Source organism: Hesperophylax consimilis, chromosome 19, assembly GCF_061612785.1.
Source record: "Hesperophylax consimilis isolate HC1 chromosome 19, BYU_Hcon_1.0, whole genome shotgun sequence".
Taxonomy (NCBI): Eukaryota; Metazoa; Arthropoda; class Insecta; order Trichoptera; family Limnephilidae; genus Hesperophylax; species Hesperophylax consimilis.
Window position 1 is genome coordinate 5742686 of NC_142854.1, and position 22032 is coordinate 5764717.

At 36.0% G+C, this 22032-nt stretch overlaps 2 protein-coding genes across 3 annotated transcripts; one reads left to right on the plus strand and one right to left on the minus strand.

Annotated features, from left to right (window-relative positions):
• Positions 1–637: 637 nt before the first annotated feature.
• On the minus strand, positions 638–3468 carry Asciz (ASCIZ zinc finger protein). Its single transcript, XM_089643109.1, has one exon. The coding sequence runs from the start codon at positions 3290–3292 to the stop codon at positions 962–964; it is 2331 nt and encodes a 776-aa protein (XP_089499235.1). The 5' UTR covers positions 3293–3468; the 3' UTR covers positions 638–961.
• Positions 3469–5846: 2378 nt separating this feature from the next.
• On the plus strand, positions 5847–20948 carry LOC149414705 (uncharacterized). Of its 2 annotated transcripts, none has more exons than XM_089643590.1 (7): positions 5847–6063; positions 8820–8972; positions 9716–10206; positions 11975–12080; positions 12341–12483; positions 14153–14326; positions 16991–20948. In XM_089643590.1, the coding sequence occupies exons 1-7, from the start codon at positions 6043–6045 to the stop codon at positions 17175–17177; spliced, it is 1275 nt and encodes a 424-aa protein (XP_089499716.1). In that variant the 5' UTR covers positions 5847–6042; the 3' UTR covers positions 17178–20948. The 2 variants fall into 2 exon arrangements, with proteins under 2 accessions (XP_089499716.1, XP_089499717.1); XM_089643591.1 differs by lacking the exon at positions 5847–6063 and adding an exon at positions 6267–6478.
• The last annotated feature ends 1084 nt before the right edge of the window (positions 20949–22032 follow it).

The window sequence follows — 22032 nt, forward strand, 5'->3', positions numbered from 1 at the left end:
GAGTTCATAAATTTTTTGTTTTTTTTTGTTTGGGGGATTTAAGGAGAAGTTGGGAAGGATCAGGTTAAAAAGGTTGGGTAGGGAGCTGGAGAGTAAAGCAACTAGATACACCAAATAAAGGGTACGTTCTTCTGACTGCGGTTCAAGGCAATGGGGCAGGAGAGTATGGCTGTGGAGATTGCCCAGTACGCCCCAAACGCTGGGTGCTGCATAAGCGGCAGGGTTTTTTCGTTGGCTGAAGGGGCAGCCCACCCTTAGTTGTGGTTAAATTATATGTCAATTCTCCCCTCTCTGAGATATTATTTTACACTGAATTCTGCAGTGTTCCAAATGAGCATAATGTCACTGTATTGACATCTTACAACAATTAAACCAGTCATGGTGACATTTTGGGATGGGTACATTGGGTAGGTAGGACAATTGCAGAATTTGAGATTTCCTATCCACCAAGTCTGTGCAAATGCATACCTACCAATCCCATATATATGTATTGCGTGAGCAAGCATAATAACAGTAAAAGAAATATAATAGTATAAAACAGAGAAAAAGTGAAACGTATTATCATTTTATTTTATTATACATTCCATCACCAATCGGTTGATGCAATTTTATTACATACAATAGAGTTTCAATTCAGTTTGAGATACAACAAAGTATGTGCTAATACATATCCCTACATATTTTAAAATAAGTAGTACGTAATATAGTAGAGGTACATTATTATTTCTATAAAACTAGCAGGGTTCACTCTCGGAAGACGTGCAGTCTCAGTAGCTGTGCGTAGTGATGTAAATGGGCTTGAAAGAATTCGTCGAAGAAAGTCCCCTTCGTCAGTTCCCCGGAGGCACATCTGTGCTGGACCAAGTGACTTCCCATGCCCTCGACTAACCGAATAACTTCAATACCCCAATTTATCAAGAATTTTCCCACTTTTACTTGAAAATGGTTAGAAAAACCACGGTCAAGAGCTATCATTGTTTAAATTTTTGCTTATAATTGAATCTTTCATACTATAAGTCTGGGTTTCACTCGATGTACAAGACAAAAGCACGTCTGATTTTCTATTCAAAAGACCTCTACAACAATTTTTCGAGTGGGAATTATTTGACGAAAACGAACCAGAATGCAAATTACCGAAGTCGTAATCGAAATTGATTGAATCGGCGAAACAATCACAAGTTTGCGTCTCTTTAAACGAAAAATCAGGAGATTCATTTCTAGTTTCTTCGTACAATGGAATTTTAATAGGGAAATCGAAGATATTTTCATTAGTTTGTGTTTCCGTCGATATCAAAGCATTCTCAGAGTCAGAATATTTCGGCATGTCGTCGATTAATTCAGGATTTATACAATTATCATTGAAATTAAGTCCGCTATTAACGTTTTTGCCGTCCGTAGGCCAAGTTGTTTGTGTTTGTATGTCCGACAGACAAATCAGTTCAGAAAACAAGATAGATTCGTGTTTCCAGCGATTTGAATATAGTAATTCGTCTAGCGCTGTTTGCGTTTCAATCGTCGTAGAGTTTCCGGCATTGGATTTATCATCCATCAGATCTCTATAAGCAAATTGCGCAGACATATCCGTTGAATCAAAGTTTGTAGGAGTACTGACTGCGCCAAGGTCACAAAAAGCACCAGATTTTTCAATGGATGTCCTGTTTTTTTCTGTTAAACATGGCGGCATCACGGTTTGAACTTGGCTATCCTTTTTCTCAATGTTAAAATGCTTAGCTTCATAAATATTCTCACCGTTTCCATCTGTCTGCATTGACACATTAAAACTATTTGTAAAAGTATTGGTTTTAACAGACAGATCGACATTTTTGAGAGCGACTTTAGACAATCTGTTAAATTCCTTCGCTTTAATTTTATTGTGTTGTTTTTCTGTGACACTTCTATTGCAAGTTTTAGCCACTTTATCATTGGGTTGATCTTTTTTGATTTTATTAAGAATACTTCTATGTGTTTGCGTTGCAAACGTTCTCTTGTTGTTATCATAAGATAAATTAGTTGATTTATCTATTTTGATTTTGTGTTTTGGTTTAGTTCCGGCTGTTGAAGTTTGTGTTTCCACGTTGAATTTTTGAGTATCACAATCCTTAGCTTTTATCACTGTTTTTAATGTGGTCTGAGTAAAGCGGTCCTGATTAAACGAAGAAACGCTGGATTCATCAGTGCTCATTGTAGATTCTAAAACAATCAACTGTTTCTTCTTCGATTCTTTAACTTTATATGATTTCTTACTACGTTTAGCTACACAAGTTTTCTTAATACCTTGCTTTACTTTTTTCCTGCCTTTTTTTGTCACTTTTTCCTTAGAAATGACTTCATTATCTGACAAAGAAGAGAAATTTGGATAAAAACTTCCTGTAGGAATCAAAATATAATTCATTACACCAGAAGATGCTGTATTAATCATGTTTTCATCAACATTAATAGAGCAAACTCCATTGCTATTTAGAAACGAACCAACATTTCTAGTATTATACGAACATATCTGTTTTTTTGCGGAATCAACAACACCCGAAGCTAAACTATCGCCATTTTCACATTCATTTAAACGAATGACTTCATTTTTCACTTTTTTAGTTTTAACACTAAATTCTCCAGACTCTTGGAAAGCAATTCTTACTTCAGAACACATCCCGCTGGCTTCAGCATGATTCAACATGAAGTTATTCTGTCCGGTATCACTGATAACATTAAAAGTTTGAGGTATAACTGATGATTCAGCATTGTGACAAATAGGCAATTTTTTACTGTCTAAATCAACAGTATCAGTTTTGCTGGCAGAAGTGTTACAAAGTTTATACTTATTTTGTTTGTATAATCTGTGTAAATCAGGGTGTTTTCTAGATAGATGTAACACTAAAGAACCTTTGTTGTTATACTCCCATCCACAAGCTTCACAGAAAAACATGTTACCGCATTCACTTAAATGTCTTTTGTAGATAGATTGAATTGAAAACTTTGTTTCGCATTTAACGCACTCGTATTTCTTCTGTCCATGCACTTTCATATAATGCTGCTTCAACAAACGATTTTGCGAAAAACTCTTGCAGGCTGCCGAGGTTTTATTGTAAATACATCGCTCAACGGGGCAGAAAAATCTTGAAATACATTGCTTAGTTAATAAGCCTAATTTGCCTATTTTGTGATGCTTAACGAGATGCATTGTCAAGTGAGGAGACTTCTTAAAGACGCTGTTGCAATTTTCCTCGGGACAGACAAGGTCTCCCGGTGTATTGGTCAGTTCTAGCTCCGTGGGAAAAACGTCGACAAACTCTGTCATATTTAATTAAATTAACCAACAATTTCTTCAATTGCACAGCAAATATATACGATATATTCACACCAAAGACATAAAATAATAAATCTTTAACAGAAATTGCACTTTTGTGTATTTTTTCACTGATTTAATGTGAAGGATAGCATAACGATAGATGGAATATAGAGATATGACAGCGATTTGACCATAAATATACCACTCTCTAGATCGATATCTTCCGGCTTTTTGTATCCAACAGAATTATACAGTACTTAACCACAGATATACAAGCAGTACCTACCGTGCGGAGCAGAGCAGTAGACAAGGTAGAGGAAACTCAAGGCCATTTAAAAAAAGATGCGACCATAGACAACATAATTGCTCTCAGCCTACTCTATTCACTCACTAGCCCAAAAAAACTATTATAAAAATGTCCTTGAAGCAGAAAATGTCGAAATGTTTTCCAAGGGCAAGGTTCATCTGACTAAGAAAATAAACTTTTACAGTGCATTTCCTTAAGATGAAACTTGTTAATCTGAGAAGAAGACACCCAAAATGACAAGAAATTTGCAAAAACACTGAAGAAAATTTCCAAAACATGATTGTCCGACAGTACGACGAAAAATTCCGACATTTTTCAGCCTCATGAACTCATGGTTACATATGTTTAAAAATCTTTAATTTCACCAAAACAATAAGATAATACAGGATAACACTAATCAATAACATGAATAAGTTTATCGATATAATAAATAACATTTATACGTTGTGGAGGAAGACATATGTCAAGTATCAAGCATTGTTCAAAAAACCGAACGAATAACCTAAAACTGTTAATTCACTTTAAACTTGAACTTACGTAGGTAGGTTGAATATAATATGTTTATAACTCGCTAACACTATACTGGCTTATATTGTATTTTTATCACGAACAACTTTAACACGCAATATTTTCGACGGAAATGATAGTATTTCGGCAGCAAATGACAACCCGCGTGTATAAATAAACCACTGTCATTTTGTTTGAATGATTTGAAAACTGTCAAACGGCATAATTTCGTCATCTCTTTCTGTTACACGAGTCATTATGGTAGAGAGCGAGAGATCAAACCAATCCTTCTGTTCTCACCAATGAGATCTGAGCTTTTAGCCATATTATTCGTTTTCTATAAGTATTTTGAGGTGGGCGTGGCGGTTTCAAATGAGTTTCATGGCCAAAGCTTAGTTAAATGCCCCTGGATTTGACTTTGACAGTTTCTAGCATAGATAAACTTTTAAGTAGAATGCATAAATAAATCAATCACGTAGAATGATAGTTGATTTGTTGATAAACAATCATGAGCAAATTTAAGCGCTGTTCACAGTTCACATTAGGAGCAAAAATATCCGACCGGGTGGTTTCTTGCAAATAAAAAACTTTTACACAAAGGGTTAAGCAAAGGTTGGGTGCATATTCCTCATATTTCTACAAATTAATATTTATGTAGGTACCTAAACGAAGAGAAAAAAGAAAACATTGTATTTTTTCATCTCAGTGTGTGTGTTCCGGCATGGCGACCGAGTACCTATGTCATCAAAATTAAAATTCAACACACCTCCAAAAAGTGATATAAAGTCAAGAAAAGTGATGAAACAAAACCTAGGTTAAATAGATTACAAATACAATAGGTAACTATTAAACCTAGTTTTTGTATCACGACTTTTAAAACATCACTTTTTAAAGATGTGTTGAATTTTCATTTTGATGAAATATCATGGAACCGTTCGGTCATATAGCCATTTTTATCTCTAATAATTTACTCCCTACCTTCCCGTCCTATAACTTTGTCACCAGGAGACGGGAAGTACCTTCAGTACAATTTCTTCAGAGCCTCTGATAATAGATTGTAATTCCGGGTTAAGTGCAATACGCCGTGAAGTTTTTTCGTGCTGGCAGAGAGAGGGAACGTTGAGGACACCAAGACCAAAGATAGGACTTTCATTATTTTGGTGGCTTCCTCTCATAGTTCCATTCCGTTCCCCTCTCTATATTTTATACACAGGAAACTCGCGGATGGAAATTTAATATTCCGGTATATTCCAAAAGCTATCGCAACAAGGTACATGAGGTCAAAAAAACTGTTAAATAGATTGCACCGATTCTCAACAACGCAATCGATTATGTGTATTGTAGATACGTACTTTCACAGTGATGTCCTCGCTAAACGTCACTTAAAATGGCCTTTGTCTTGCTTACTTCTACTTATCAAATTAGCAACGTCAAGCAAAAGCAAAAAGTGTACACTTTGATCAAAAAGTTTTTGCGGTTTATTTTTTATGATTTTAAAATTTGACTTTTATTCAATTTCACCGAATTTTCTCTTTTGAGTCGATTATGAACAAGTTTGATCTACGCTGATTTATAACCAATTTACCTGTGAAGTACTGTGATCGTTAGCTAATAATTGTTATTGTGTGAACAGTGCTAAATGAGAAGATACCGTAGACAACAGTGCATAGATTTTCGATTTTAGAAAAAAAAAATCTTCTGTCAAATGGAATTCGGAATCTACTCCACTGTCTATGATTTAAAAAAACGAATACATACACGAAATGTCAAAACAATGTTTGTTTTTTCAAAAAACTAAATCTACTAATTTGAAATTAGTAATGCCTTGTAAAAACGTTCCAATTTTGAATAAACTCAGCTAAAACCAAGTGTTGAAATTCCTTTTTAAAATTTTCAATTTAAATATCCTGGTTTGGTCAATTAGTAGGTTGAAAGTTGGTGCAAAATGGATCTGAAAGCGGATTCGGTGAGTTTTTACCCATTTATTTATATTAGTAAGTTCTAAATGTCGATCATTAATATCTTTTTGGTTTTATTATTGTTGTTTCATTCAGTAAATAGCGTTCGCATTGAGTCATCCATTTAGTATTGGGCTACGTTCCGTGTGCACAAAATATATTTTTAGCTAATACCTTTACGAATCTATTTCAGTTACGCGGTCTTATACGCTTTTCCTTATTATAAAAATGCATATTCCTAACTCATTACGTAATAAAATAGTGCTATAACTAACTAAACATGACGTCTATTCCCGAAGGGGTAGGCAGAGAGGATAGACCGCCACACAACTCTGTCTTGGCGCACGTTCCTTGCATCTTCTTTTAATACAATAATAAAATTTGAATACTTCTCAAGAGTCCCAACTGTTCGGAGCCAGTGGGGTAAAATTTCCGTACTCAAAATATGTCCAAAATACAGCAATAACACTTTGTTTCAACTTAATTACTACAATAAATAACTATTTACATTGGGAAGATGAAAAATCATGCCCGAAATTATTTGGTTCTTGGTCTGGGTTATTTATAATTCGTCCGTATTTAGATTGAAGCAGAACCTTTCGGCAAAGTCACACTAATAAGATCAAACATGGGAAACTATGATTGAAAAAAAAAATAAAGTTTAATGCATCTTTTCCCATCTCTCCCTATGTAAATAGTTGGTTCTTATAGTAATTTTATTTTTTTATTTTTTTTATTTTTATTATTTAACATTATAAATGATAACAATATGCAGACTTATAAATAATTTGTTCATTATTATTCTATTTCTCCATAAGTTGAGCTCCAGGAGCTCGTGTTTATGGGAGGAGTCTTTACATTTAGTTCTAATGATTTTTTAAACAATAATCAAAAACTTTTGAAATAAATACAAACATAATATTAACATAGGTACACAAATTAGAAAATTGTTTTTTTTAAGATAATTAAAATAATTCATCTTTTTACAGATTAAGTAAGCGTGAGGAAATTAAGGGTACAATATATCAAGAAAAATTTAGAAAAGTAGTTTTTTTTAAAGACAATCAAATTAATATATATTTTTTACAGATTGAGTAAGTGTAAGAAAATTAGGGGTACAATATATCATTATCCAATTTTAGGGACTTAATTAACTTTTTGAATTGTTCATAATTCACAGTTTCGGTTACACTAATTTTATTTTTGGACAATAATATATTGTACCATCTCACACCTAAATACGAATAGTGGTGCTGAGCCGTGGTCGTTCTAAGCATAGGAATGGCTATTAAGCCATTTGTTTTGAATCTATTGCTTATGCTATCTGAAAGTAAGTTTTTTTTAAGTAAAAAAAAAACTTTTAAAAAAAACTTTTTTTTTTTTTTTTTTTTTTTTTTTTTTTTTTTTTTTTTTTTTTTCTAAGTTGAAAGCAAGTGCTTTTTAAATAATTTATGGGTATTAAGAATACCCATAAATTATGTGGGATAAGACAAAAAGTTAGGAAGAGAAAAAGATGGGAGAGAAGAAGGTTGGGTAGCGTCTGGTCACTAAATTCATTTCAAGCAACATTTCAATTCTGACTGTTGGTCTTTCACCAGAGCGATGATGAGATAATATACTATTATTGGCATGGACTCCTTGCTTTATTCGCATTCATGCACTTCTGTTATTGTTGTTTGTAGATAATGCTTAGGCCCTTCTTCCATTGGGATACGCAAGAATCCGAAACTAGTAGATTCAAGTATCTTGTTGACTACCGCCATTCATTTGCTTGGAGGTTCGTAAACAGGCACACATTGCTGACATTATGTAAACTCGTCGGCGGCGCCAGTCTCCCGCAGTCAGTTGTTTCGACTCACTTCGTTGAGACTTTATACATGGCATCACTTGTTTCAGACATTTTGTAACAATGGGTGTTCTTAAAATCAATGCTAGGAACAAAACAGTCAACAAAGAATGAGACAACATAGAAATGACGGCTACGCAGCAACTGTTTGGCTGTCAGTGAGGTAATAAAAGCATCGTAGGTACGGCGCATCTACCTACTCGCTGGATTATTCTCTTAGTCAGTTAACAATCAGCTACAAGTGAGCAACCTGCTGGCCACTTCACCGTACCGCTATAGGCCACGGACGTACTTACTATGCCCGGCATTGCATGAACCTTAAAGGAGAGGCCACGGATAATCATCAACTCTGCGGGATTATAATTAACACTCTGGCCTTGGATGTCATCCCTGGCCTGCGCTCCCCACGCGCCTAGACCCTGCGACATCTTCGCCGGTCTGCGCCTTGACCCTGCGTCTTCGTCACCGACTTACACCTCCCATGCATCTGCCGACCAGGTCAATTATACCTTCGGCTATCCCGCTTCACACTGGTGTACCTGGAAGACTCAACGTCTTCACCAGAACTGAACACATCCACAAGTCCGGTCTCCACCGACTTAATCGCTTCGACCACTCCACCAACGTCATCGCCGCTTACACCTGGTGTGATCTTCGACATGGTGGATTCACCGCTGACAATATCCACCGACGCGGTGCCGATCTTCGGCCTGGGGAAATCACCATCGATCTACATCCACTAACTATGTGAGCATCGGTCCGGAGTTATCTCACACAACTGCGCTACTGTCTCAAATAAACACTGCGACCTCACAATTTACATCTTTCATTGTCTCCTTACCAAATCTTTCACTTATTCTTATAATGGCTAAAAGTGCGTTTTACTTGAGTAATAAAACTACTGTTGCATGTTTCCAGTTGGGTGTGTCAGTGCGACAGAGGAGAAGGTCCCCGGCACGATATCTGGAGAGCGTACAGGCCAGCGGGCCCGCCACAAAGCACGTCCTATATGTAGAGGTTGTACCTAAGGGATTTCTGAAGATTCAGCACGTGTCCAGCGGCAGCGATGAGGTGAGAAGCTGCCAGCTTTTGTGTTTACTCATTCTTTTAATCCCAAATCTTCAAGATCCCCATTTACAAATCTTTCCCATGGCCTTTTCCGTATTCTGCCATAAAACATATCCCAGTTTATCTTGGCTTTACACAGTTCTGCAAAGGAATACAAGAAGGCGCTGCAAAATAGCACAATACCTTTGCACGATGATGTTGTCTCTCATCCTGCATGCCATCTGAAGCCCCAACAACCTTTCTGGATGGAAGGAGAGAGTTTCCTCTAATTCCAGAAGATAGGTGGAAACTTGACTGGCAATTGGCTGATGTCTGAAATGCCCAACTCGTACACAACCCCACTGAGAGACAGCCTGGGTTTGTCTCCTAAACTCTGGTCCTCCATAAAAGGATAAGGTGCTCCCACAGCCAATGTGCTTGCATGATGCGTAGGTGGGGTCTTAAAGAATCAGCGATGTGTGAATGCGATGCGGACCACTGAACGTTCATTTCCCGGCAGGATTGATGAGGTCTACAGGGCGACTCCTAAGGCCCTAGACTGGCTCGCAGACCTATATGTCCCCCTCTGACCTACCCAACATACCAAAGTAGAAGAATAAGCCAGGGTAGGTCTTGCAATGTGTCATATTAAAAAAAAAAAACAACCGTACCAAGCAATATTTTGATTCTGAATGGTGGTTGCACCATTTGGTTCACCAGGTTACATTGTAGGCATATTATACATTTTATTGTCTTTTCTTTTCCAGAGCATGCAAGACCCTCTCATGACAGTATGCCACTCTCCTCCATCTCCTGCACTTCTCTCCTCCAAGATCAAGAGAACCTCTAAAGAAAAGATCCAAGAACGCCGTGACAGAAGAGAAAAAAAACGTGAGAAAAGACAAAACAAACAACTAGCCGCTATAAACAACATCAGCAACGAAATCAAACACGAAATCGACGAGGAAAAAATTGAACTAGACGGATTTAATTCCCCCTTTTCTTCTTCATTTCCCTCACCCGTTCGAAGTTCGAGTCCCGATTGGCCGCCTTCCCCAAAAACAAAGCCCTCAAAAAAACGGAAGAAAGAACCAACGGAGAATTCGGTCAGTTCTTTCGCCTGCAATCGGTCCAATTGCGAATTCACTAGTTCGGAGTTGACCGAATTAAACAGTCATAAAAAGAACGACCATAAAGGGAGAAAGGATTTCCAGTGTGATCAGTGCATATATAGAGGGGCTACCGCTTCAGATCTGAGGTGGGTACTTTAAACTACGATAATCTCTCACTAATCCGGCATCCCGTTACCGATATCATGTACAACTGTCGAAATTCCGTTTCCCCAAGCTCAAATCTGTCTGCATTCATTAATAAAAATAAGGACCCGAAAAATTAAAACTTTAAAAATTATTTTAACCATTAAATCTAACTATAACAATAAAAAAATAAACAGGTATTTATGTTAGTATGTTATTATTGATTAAAAAAAATGGACTGTCGTTCCTCATTGTCACGCTTATAAATTTAACTAATAACCAATATGTTGATTAAAAACTTTCAGTCTTACTAATAAAAAATCACTTCACAACAGTTACAGGACGTTTTTGTTACACTTTGTACAAAGACTGTACACTTTTCATTACTACTGAAAATTGTCTCACAACATTACATTTTTCAGTGTTGCGCACATGCGCTACTATAAGGAAAGCATGTCAGTTTCCCAGCGAATGACTGTGTTTATTTGTCATGAATCATGTTTTTAATAATAATTTCTATTTTAATGACCAATTCACTATTATATTGGTATAATTCAATATATTTACTATTTTTTGTCAGTTTGAATCCATTAATAATGTCATATTGTGAATAATATAGTGTCATCTTATCGGAAAAAGCAAGGTTATTTCCTAGTTATTATTTTTAATTGACTTTTACCCTGAGAATTTAAAAAAATCCATAAAATGATGTTGTTTTTATAACATAAATGCATATGTAGGTAAATACAAAGTTTAAATAGTTATTACATTACAAAGTTATATTATAATTTTTAATTGTATGAACAATATAAAAAGTGAAGTTACAGTCTTCTTGTAAAACCCTTCAAAAAAAGGACTGTGTTCTTTGAATTTTTAATTTTTCGATGTTTTATTAAAAATGTTTGTCTAAAGTTTTTTCAACTTTTTTCACTTTTGAAATCAAAATATTACAATTTTTAAACATTAAGAGTATATCAAATACAAAAATCTAAAAGGTAATTTTATCTACTTTCTAAAATAGTATTTTTTTTTTACGACATCTTTAAAATGAAGAAATATATAGAACATTTAAAATACCTTGAAAAAATTAAATTAAATTAAAGAAATTATTGTTATTTCAAGTTTATACAACAGAGAAACAAACCCCTTTGAATGGATAGGCAATGTATATCTCTTCATGAACTATTTTTTGGTCAGTTTCAATTAGTAAGGTTTTCACATACACGGTCGTTAATCAATTGAATAAAATTTTCACCACATTTTGTAGTAAGACCGTTTATGTTGGACGTGACTTGAGATTTCAGTCAAAAGTAATATAGTGAGTTATTTTTAGGGTATTATGCCGTGTAGCACTTCTTCCTTCTTTAGGCAACGTTTCAAAGGACACTCAGCCATCCTGACAAATCTGCAATTGCCGATCACTACTTTGCATTTGTTCGTGAAGTCCTGGGAATACCCAAAATGCATCGAGCACACTTAATTACGGAGGCAATAGAAATCCACAAATACCCATTAATATTAATGGAGACGACGGGGCTAACCTTGATAGTTCTTGGGATCCTATACTTGATGGCTACACCAAAACTAAATGCCAAAAACCATAATAATTTAACTAATATTAAAATACCGGCCCTGAGAGAATTGATACGACATTGTAACGCTCTCTGAAAAAGTTGGGTAAAGATGGAAGAACTCAACACGGCATAGTACTTCAAAAATATATCACGATATTCTTATGTTGGTACATAAATGATTTGTTTATTCACTTAGGAAACACTATCGACAGCATTCGGGGGAGATCCCATACACCTGCAAGATGAACGGCTGTGACTTCCGGGCCAAACACAACAATAGCCTGGTGTATCACACTAAGAAGGTATTCTTCTCTTCTTTATTAGTTTCCTCATTGCTGAGATTGTGACCCCACTCCAAATTCCCTGGTGAATAAGGATCCTCCACTCCTCACCCTTCCGCAGTATGTAGTTTGGTGTGGCAGGCTGCCACTCTTATAACCGACTTGGATCCCGCAAGACTTGCTTCCGCCTCTTTCCTCGCTGGTACTCAGTCCGCTTGTTGCCTTCAATAACCTAACTTACATACATTTCATAGGATAATCTTATCTGTTTCTGGTTCCAGTACCACCCGACAGGCGAGCCCATGAAGTGTGACGCGGCAGACTCCTGCATCTTTACCACCCATCTGAAGGCGGCTCTCAAACACCACAAGATGATGCAGCACGGAGGGGGCAAGTCGCTGGCCTGCGAGATATGCCCTTACAAGTGAGTTACGCAAATATACTTAGGACTGGGTGAGTTGAGTCAAGTCTCCGTCTATATGGGCTTTGACTATTTTATCTTCTATACTATACACAATAAAATAAAGTTGCTATCCGCGTCTGTTTGTGCGCTTGGTTCTTCTAAACTACGTAAAGGATTTGGATTGGGTTTTAACTATCTTTTAGAGAATTTCTTCCGAAAGGTTTATATACACGGTGTCCGGAAACTCGTAGTACAAGCGGGAAACTGGAGAATCTACACCACATGGGGAACCCAAAAAAACATAAAGTTTTTTGATTTGAGCATTTTCAAAAAAAAAAAAAAAAAAACCAAAAAAAAATATTTTTCGGGTATTTTAGGGTTAAAGTTTTTTCTGGTGTTTAGGGTTGAATAACGGATGTTTTAACCCTGCAGAGCAGAAATATTTTATGATTACACCGGGTTAAATGAAGGGTGATTTCAAAATAATGCTTCAAATCCGAGTTTCTTCATTTGTTTTACTTTCAAATAGTTTTAATTAGTTGGGTACTTTGATCTTCAGTAATAATTTATAAGAATTTGATTAAAAAAAAAAAAAAAAATCAACTTCAAACTCGATTTACTCGATAACGAAAGCTCAAATAAAAAAAAATTATACTACAAAATCGACTCCAAATGTGATGTAGATTCACCAGTTTCCCGCTTGTACTACGAGTTTCCGGACACCCTGTATATATAAACATACATATTATATTTATAGACACTAGAAAAAAGTCGATGTTTTGTAATCATAAAACAAATATTTTCAGGCGCTTGCATTGCTAACACTGGCTAAACCTTATGAGATACATCAAAATAATGTATTACGGAATTGTACAGTTTAAAAAGGCCTACAAAAAAGTCCACAATGGTATATGTATATCTCCTAAAGATAACCCACAGCAATACCAGGTACGCTTCAGCTAGTCATGCATAAAAATTGATCCTGCGTAAGTTTGTGCTCGCAAAACTCGAAAAGTAGTCGACAGATATCGCTTAAAATTTTAAAGATTATTCTTATTAGTGCCAGGAGTGTTTAAAGGGTGGTTTAAATGGTAGAAGTAGTCAGGGACGCCTGAGGAATACTTAATGCAATATCTCTGCACTGGAATGAGATACGGAGTCAAATTGAAGTCATTGTGATGTAATTTTTCTAACAGTAGCATTGTGGTATGCAGTAGTGAATGGTGGAAGAAGTTGGAGATGCCCTGGAAAGACATTAGCAATAGCGAAGCATTGTGGGGTACACTAATCTTTCATATAGATCTAAAGTATTTTTGAGGTGATTCTTAGTCTAGTTTTAAGTTTTGTTTTTAAGCGTGAAATTTGAACAGTTCCTATGGACCGTCCTTGTAGTCTTTTAACGCATATACATAACACACAATTTGAGCTTAGGGGCTCGAGGTACTGCCTATAGGCCACGCGCACAGAGCAGGCAGAGGACATCACAATACTAGAAATTTTGCTTTTCCGTGCATGCCCACTTGTATGTGAATCTCATGGAACTCAGGGACAGACTTTTAAATCCCCTTGTGATGAATTATTGGATCGTTTGCAAGTTTCAAGTGGGAATGGCATACATTCATCCTGTGAAAAATATATATTGAATTATAATTGCCCTATGTCTAGAAGTAATGAAATGGTATTGTTGCAGGTGTTACTTGATGGCCGATCTGCGTAAGCACCACCGCGTGCACACGGGCGAGAGTCCGTACGCGTGTGACTTCGAGGGTTGTCGCTACGCATGCAAGATCTCTTCCAACCTCAAGAAGCACAAACGCATTCATACGGAGGAGAAACCCTACTTCTGCGATGCCTGCGAATTTAGGTTTGTCAACTTTTTAACTGCGTTCATGATAAAATTGCAATTGACTTAATGACATACATATTGACAACTGTCGCTTAAAATGAAAAATATACATGTTTTGTGTTTTGCCCGCTGTCAACTACTGAATTATAACCGTTGGAAAATCGCCGACCTTGATGCAAACATTAACAAAATAATATCGAACAATCATTATTATATAGTACTTTCTCACTAATCTGTCACCACATAAATCGGGCAAGTGACCAATTAGTATGCTGAAAATTAAAACAGGTGTTTTGGGAAACAAACAGGTATTTCGTAAAATTTGATTTTCTTGCTTTAAGTTAAGGTGTCATATTTACGCTAGTGAGAAAACTCCATTTTGAAAACTTATTCAAACAGAACGAAATGATCTATAACACGTGCGGCAGTTGCCTAGGTAGCTACCTAGCTAGACGGCGGTATAGCAACTGATTGTGTAAGAGTAAGGTAATACAACCCGTCGGTGCACAAAGCTTGGTGCTCTAGTCTAGACACTGAATTTGACGTACGAATACTTGCAAATTATAGAGCTTGACTTTGTGCTTATCAAAAATAACAGCCGATTATAGTAATTGAGCGACGGATTACTGAGAAAGTACTGTAAAAGTTGGGTCTGTTATTGTTTATATCGACATAGCTATATTTTTTACTTGAAACCTGTAGAATTGTTTAACACTAGGTGCTACCTATTGGCCATATCACATCGTAAAACCCAAGAAGACGTCTAGTAGACAACCAAAAGACTATTACAAATTACGCATAATATTGTTCATTGAGTATGAACTTTTAAGCCTTAATTATTTTATTTTATTTTGTGCTGTGACTCCTTAAACAATGCTTAGTCACAGACTGTGTTGCGTTGTGTTGAATTATGTATGTAATAATAATAATAATAATTGGATAATTTGTAAAGCGCCGTTTTTGTGAAAAATCACCTCAAGGGCGCTGTACAATTTATTTCCTAGGATCTACATTTGTTATTTAGAAAAGATACCAAAACATACTTACCTGGCAAGTCACTTCCGACAAACACGCTTATATTAAAAAGTTTATGCTTATAAAAGATAGAACTGCACGCAGAGGACACTATATCAAAAAACACTGGTCGTCGCATGATCTTAAGTCTGCTATAGTTTTTATTTTAATTTAAATGTATTTTAACTGTCTTAAAAAGCCTACAAATTGTTAGTTGTTATCATTTTTATTTATTTATTTTTAATTATTATTTTTATTTATTTTATTTTGTATTTAGTATTTTTTACATTTTGTTAATTTAAATTGCCGTCAACTGTGAAAGTGGAGGTTTCTGAAATTATGGATACGACTGTCTGAAAAGGTGCGTTTTAAGTTTAGACCTAAATTCTGTCGAGTCTGCGATCATTCTCAAATCATGTGGCAGTCCATTCCAGGCTTTAGGTCCTGACACGGCGAAAGCACGCTCACCGAACTTGGTATCTGGTGTTCGCTTTGGTTCCTTCAACCTTCCGATAGCTGATGACGTTGCTGACCTAAGGGTTGACTGTCGGGAATTGGAATCTTCTGGAATACACAATTCTGATAAATAAGCCGGAGCCATTCCGTTAAGTGACTTAAATACCATCCATGAACTGGATTCTTTCAGGACATTTGAGCCAGTGCAGATTTTTGAGATGCTCTGAAATGTGGGAGTATTTAGATACTCCGGTGATAAGCCTTGCCGCGGCTTTGAAAATGTAGTTACTGAGGTTGTTTTTTCGTCAATACCGTGGGACTTTGATGGCATCTGGTTGTGATTTCCAATGGCTTGTCATAATTTGATACAATAGTTAGTACTATCAATTCCGATTTCTTGCCGTATCAACTGTTGTTACGGTAGCGCGTGTAAAAGGTTAAAAAACTGTATGTATAAAATCCAGAGATGTGCTTTATTTCAAATAAATCCATTTCAAATGGAAATGCAAAATGCAAAATGGGTATTTTCCATTTTGCATTTTAAATGCTTTTCTAAAAACCATTTTGCATTTTGCATTTTAAATGCTTTTCTCAATGCATTTTCCATTTTAAATGCTTTTTGCAAAATTCTTCCAACTATCTCCACTCATCTTTTTTTCATAAGCCCCAAATATCAGTCGGTCCTCAACCTCGCTATGAGAGATAATTTACATTTGTCAAGTTGCTCCCTGGTAGGAGCCCTTGCAATTGAGTGATACCATTACAAAAAATACTGATTCAAATAGGTACTGAACATGGGGCCATGACTCTGTAATATTAAATGTTAGATAGCAGTTTCTATGTTTTTACGTTGGCAATATTAGTTTAATAATCTGTAGTCGTGGTGTTTTTGGATTTACCATCATGTAATATGTTTGTTCTACATTGATGTCCAATATTAAATGACAATTTTTTTTTAAATTCTATAATTATTTTAATTGTTTGACCTGAGAAACCATTTTGCATTTTCAATGCATTTTGAAAATAGGTATTTTGCATTTTGCATTTGAAATGCTTTTCTAAAACCCATTTTGCATTTTGCATTTTCAAATGGAAAAGTTTTGACCCATTTCCATTTTGCATTTCAAATGGTTTTGGATCCCATTTTGCACATCTCTGATAAAATCTTTCTCTTCACTGAGTTACTTTTTAATTTTTTATTTATAATTTCAGAACGAACTTCATTAATTCGCTCAAAGTGCACAAACGAACACACACTAACGAGCGGCCCTACTGCTGCGATCAGTGCGGCTACCGTTGCAACCACACCTCCAACTTAAAGAAACATGTGGCTCGAGTGCACTCCGGACTATCCGCTCCGTCTGTTTTGCCCGTATTTCAAGGGAAGGTGCTGCTCTAGAAATAAGCTATAAGCCCCTCGGAGATCGGAGTGTGAGCCTGTTGGAGCAATAAATGATTTACTGGTATTTCAATGGAAGATGCTTTGCGAAACTATTGTCAGCGATTGGGTTACAGCATGCCGGCATCCTTTGTCGGTGTTACCGGTATTTCAACGGAAGTTACTTCTTAGAGCAAAGAGAAACTCATCTATCGACAATGGACCCTGTTGAATTAAAGAGGATATGTGCGATTTCATCATCTGTTTTACCGGTATTTCAATGAAAGTTGCTCTTAATTCGTTTGATGAGACTACCTGTATTTAGACCATTAAAGTAAATAATGTGGTGTCTGTTTTACTGGTATTTCAATGGGTGATGATTTATTTAATGTGATCATACAGGAAGTCCCAACTGCTCAGAGCCAGTGTGACTATGACACCCGTAATTTGGAGTAAGATTTTAGGCTGCTGAAAGCGGGGAGGGGAAGGGGATGTGACTGGCTGGTACGATCAAATGAATTAAATGTATGAATGCGAATGAAACAAGAAATATGCCAAGACAGCTGTGTGATAGTTAGTTTATACTATACTCAATTATTCAGATATATGATATGAACAATAAGCACATGTTTCCTCCCTCCTACAATTTCAATATTGAATTATATTTTTTTTGTTTGTGTATGTTTTATGATTATTTTAATCTATTTTGTGATGATTTTAGTCAAATTACAATAATGCATGTTTTACCAAATTACAACTTATTGTAATGGATGTTTTACACTATGCCATGTTTCTATATTATGACAAGATGCTTTTATAATAATATGAACAATGGTTGCTTTTTCTGGAATGTTTCTTGAAACAGTGTTAATCTCAAGTGACCTACCAGGTAGGTATGTTGCTGTATATTATCTGAATATATGGTTGGTAATATCATTCTAGAGGTGTATTATATATTTGTACAGCGTCCTTGAGCATTCCTTAACGTTCGTCTTATCCTCAGTTTTCGTATCGCGGTATCAAAGGTCGATATTTCAATTCATGTTTCGTAGTACATTGTAGTCTGATTATTGATTCAGCTTTTCTTTGCCTTTCTACACGTAGTGTCTGATCTATGATATGATGATCCTAGCAGCGATGACGCGGCTGCTACAAATATAATAATATGGTATAGACCAGAGGTTCCCAAACTTTTTTGCCCCGTAGACCACTTGCAAAAATTTTTTTTCCCGTAGACCCCCTGCCTGCCGAATATTGAATTTTCCTAAAACTATTAACGTCCCGTGTGATCATTTATTTTTTTCGTAAAAAAATTCCCTTCCCTTGCCTGCCCTACAACCAGGTGGCGGTATAGTTCCTCTGTTTTTACATTGTGTAGACAGGGGCACCCTTGTGAGGTATTACACCAAATGAAAATGAAGCAGGATAAGCAACGGGAATTTCTTTCTGTAGCTGGCCCTACAGAACTGCCCCTTAAGTTCTTTGTCAGTGCTTATTCCGGTCAGTTCTTCTTGTCACATGATATCTGATTCTTCAACGTTCCATTTCCATAGTCAAAATGTCCTCAAACTTAGTTTTGAAGTCTGTGTGAAGTGCATTTAAATGTTGAACGTCATTATTACCCTGGACGTTTTACAAAAACAAGTTGGGGAACTAGGAAAATTCGTGGCTTCCAATGTGCAATGTTTCGCTTGAATATATTAATTCTGACGCGAAAAGGAACGTAGACTCTATTTACATACCTCAATTAACAACTTTACGAAATATAAAAATACAAATATCAAATAAGTAATTTCCAGTCTATTATATTTGTGTTAGGTGTGTTGTGTCATTTACGGAACTCCTAAATGTTGACTTGAGGTAAATGGGGGTCCACTCGTATGTACCCCCATTTGAATCTCGTGGACCCCCAAATTTTTTTTTCGCTGACAAGACCCCCAGCAAGCCGATATCGACCCCTAGGGGTCCATATAGACCACTTTGGGAACCTCTGGTATAGACCAACTTAGGAGATTTTCATATATCTGAGGGAAATTTGTTCTCCCTTTTTTAAAGTCTGATTAAACCGTAGACATCCAAATTGTTAAGACTTGCCTTGACATGAAATATGGGTATTATTTCGACGAGCCTGAGCCAAACCATGTGACCATATTTTTTGCACCAGGAGGGTTCCAGAATGCTTTGAATGAACAACGACATTGACCACCGAAGAGCGCACATTGAAATAACCAGACCCACTGCAGAAAAGTAAAGTTTGCCAAAGTAAGGCTAAGGTTTACAGCGCAGTACATTGTGGACTTTTCTATGCGGGATCTGAATATTGTTTTTAAACAAACTGCCTGGCGAAGCGATGTTAAAAACGAGTGAGGTGGGTAAATTATAACACATTTGTAAGAGTGTCTAAAGTAAATAGTGTAACAAAATATTCAATTTTGGAAACAAGCCCGAACTTTTGTTAACCCCATATGGGATTTGTAGTTAAGTTTATTACGCAACCAATAAGCAATTTGCGCGCTGTTGTAAAAAGGACTAGTAATTTGTAAGCAGTTTTTATATTCGAGAACCGTATAGTGATATTACAGTGCAAGTTGCATGTAAACTGTCAGATTCATTTATTGACAAATAACAGAAAGGGAGACGCCGCCCCCCGCGCTCTGCACAACTTAGTTTGTTTCCCTCTCCCTGGCTGGCTGATCTATTGATTTTAATGTCTATGGATTGAACCCCCCAGTGAGAAACACCATAAATCGCCACTGGCACCGTCCCAAAATTATTATTTTTTCTCTAATGGCAACTATCTATGTATATGAAAATAATGATTGTGTAAAGCAAAGTTTTTTCATATAGGTCACAATATAGTTTCCATACGGGAATCAGTATGAAAAAAAGCATCTTGTAAAACACCTATTAGTATAATATGTAATGTGATGAAGAAGGGTGATAGTACTATAGGTATTGCAATCAGAGTTGATTCAAACACATTACACGCTCACACAGATGCATTGCTTGCATACAGCATCTTTCAAACTACAAAATCTTTTCAAGTATTCAACTTGGAATAACATATACAATTTTTGTCACTTTCTCACTAACAATTAGCAGGTGTAAGCACGACAAAAGGCTGTTTCTCAGTGACTTTTGGCAAGGACTGTAGTTGTCAGGAGTGTGACCAAGTGTGTGTTGTTTGGGTCTACTCTTGTTTTGCGCAACCTATGTAATGTGATAGTAATAAGTATTTTATGTATGGAATAATAAATTACATATTGCAATTAACTATTGATTGTACATATTATTATGTAACTTAAAAATAATAATGTCCTAATAAAAATGTTCCTTTCGAAATGTATCTAAATTAAGATATATTTCCACGCACTCCAATGTACCTAGTGTCCACTGAAAATATAAAATAGTTTCTTTTCTGCTTAAATTGTTGAAAGATTTTCAAATATTTAACTTTCAAAGGGGTTAGAAATATGTATATGGAGCTGTTTAGATCTCGTCACTAAACTTGACTAAAGCCATTTCAAGCAACCCTTTGATTCTGAATGGTGGTCTTCTACCAGGGCGATACTGAGAGTATCTACCACAATTTCAGCAAAAATAACAAGCATAAAGGAATATTAGGTATCTCATCATTTTTAAATTATATATTGTTTGAATGTAATACTCTGGATATTTATATGTGTAATATTCATTTATTATTGCTAAAAGTGCCATTTTCATGATATCAATCTGCCATTTACAAGTCAATTATGTAAATATGTACCTATACTACTATGTAAATATATGTTGTCAAATAAAAATGTTTTTACACTGTCAATTTCTTTCATTTCTGTTAGATCTTAGGTAAGGAACTTTGTCATATTCAGATGACATACTCTCTCTCTCTGGTTTCAATCCTGGGATTGGTTTGCAGCAATTTCATCTAATCTCCTCTTCCATTCTTCCCTGTCTTGTGCGGCTCTTTTGACTTGTGCATATGATGAGCAGCGCACGTCCACCAGCAGGTCCTCCAGGTACTCTCGGCGTGGGCGTCCCCTAGAGTTGGTCCCCTCGGTCATACCCTCCATTATGACATGCGAGAGGCCTTCTTGTCGTATAACATGGCCGATCCATCTTGCACGCCTTTCGGACAAGGTTCTGAGCAGGTACCTTCCTCCTTCGATTCTTTGGAGAACCTCCTCATTTGCAGAGATGTGCAAAATGGGTACCCAAAACCATTTGAAATGCAAAATGGAAATGGGTCAAAATTTTTCCATTTGAAAATGCAAAATGGTTTTTAGAAAAGCATTTCAAATGCAAAATGCAAAATACCTATTTTCAAAATGCATTGAAAGTGCAAAATGGTTTCTCAGGTCAAACAATTAAAATAATTATAGAATTTTTAAACAATTTTGTCATTTAATAATGGAAATCAATGTAGAACCAACATATTGCATGATGGTAAATCCAAAAACACCACGACTACAGATTATGAAACCACAACAAATTTGCGCGGGAATAATGTTGCCAATGTAAAAACATAGAAACTGCTATCTAACATTTAATATTACAGCGTCATGGCCCCTGTTCAGTATTTGAATCAGTATTTTTTGTAATGGTATCACTCAATTGCCAGGGCTCCTACCAGGGAGCAACTTGATAAATGTAAATTATCTCTCATAGCGAGGTTGAGGACCGACTGATATTTGGGGCTTATGAAAAAAATATGAGTTGAGATAGTAGGAAGAATGTTGCAAAAAAGCATTTAAAATGAAAATGCATTGAGAAAAGCATTTAAAATGCAAAATGCAAAATGGTTTTTAGAAAAGCATTTAAAATGCAAAATGGAAAATACCCATTTTGCATTTTGCATTTTGTCTATCTCTTCAGGTCT

Excerpts from the sequence above, each read along its gene's own strand:
- Asciz (XM_089643109.1), bottom strand. The coding sequence starts at position 3,292 with ATGACAGAGTTTGTCGACGTTTTTCCCACGGAGCTAGAACTGACCAAT.
- LOC149414705 (XM_089643590.1), top strand. The coding sequence starts at position 6,043 with ATGGATCTGAAAGCGGATTCG. Across the intron at positions 10,207-11,974 it reads GCTACCGCTTCAGATCTGAG|GAAACACTATCGACAGCATT; the intron begins GTGGGTACTTTA and ends TTATTCACTTAG. Across the intron at positions 12,081-12,340 it reads TGGTGTATCACACTAAGAAG|TACCACCCGACAGGCGAGCC; the intron begins GTATTCTTCTCT and ends TTCTGGTTCCAG.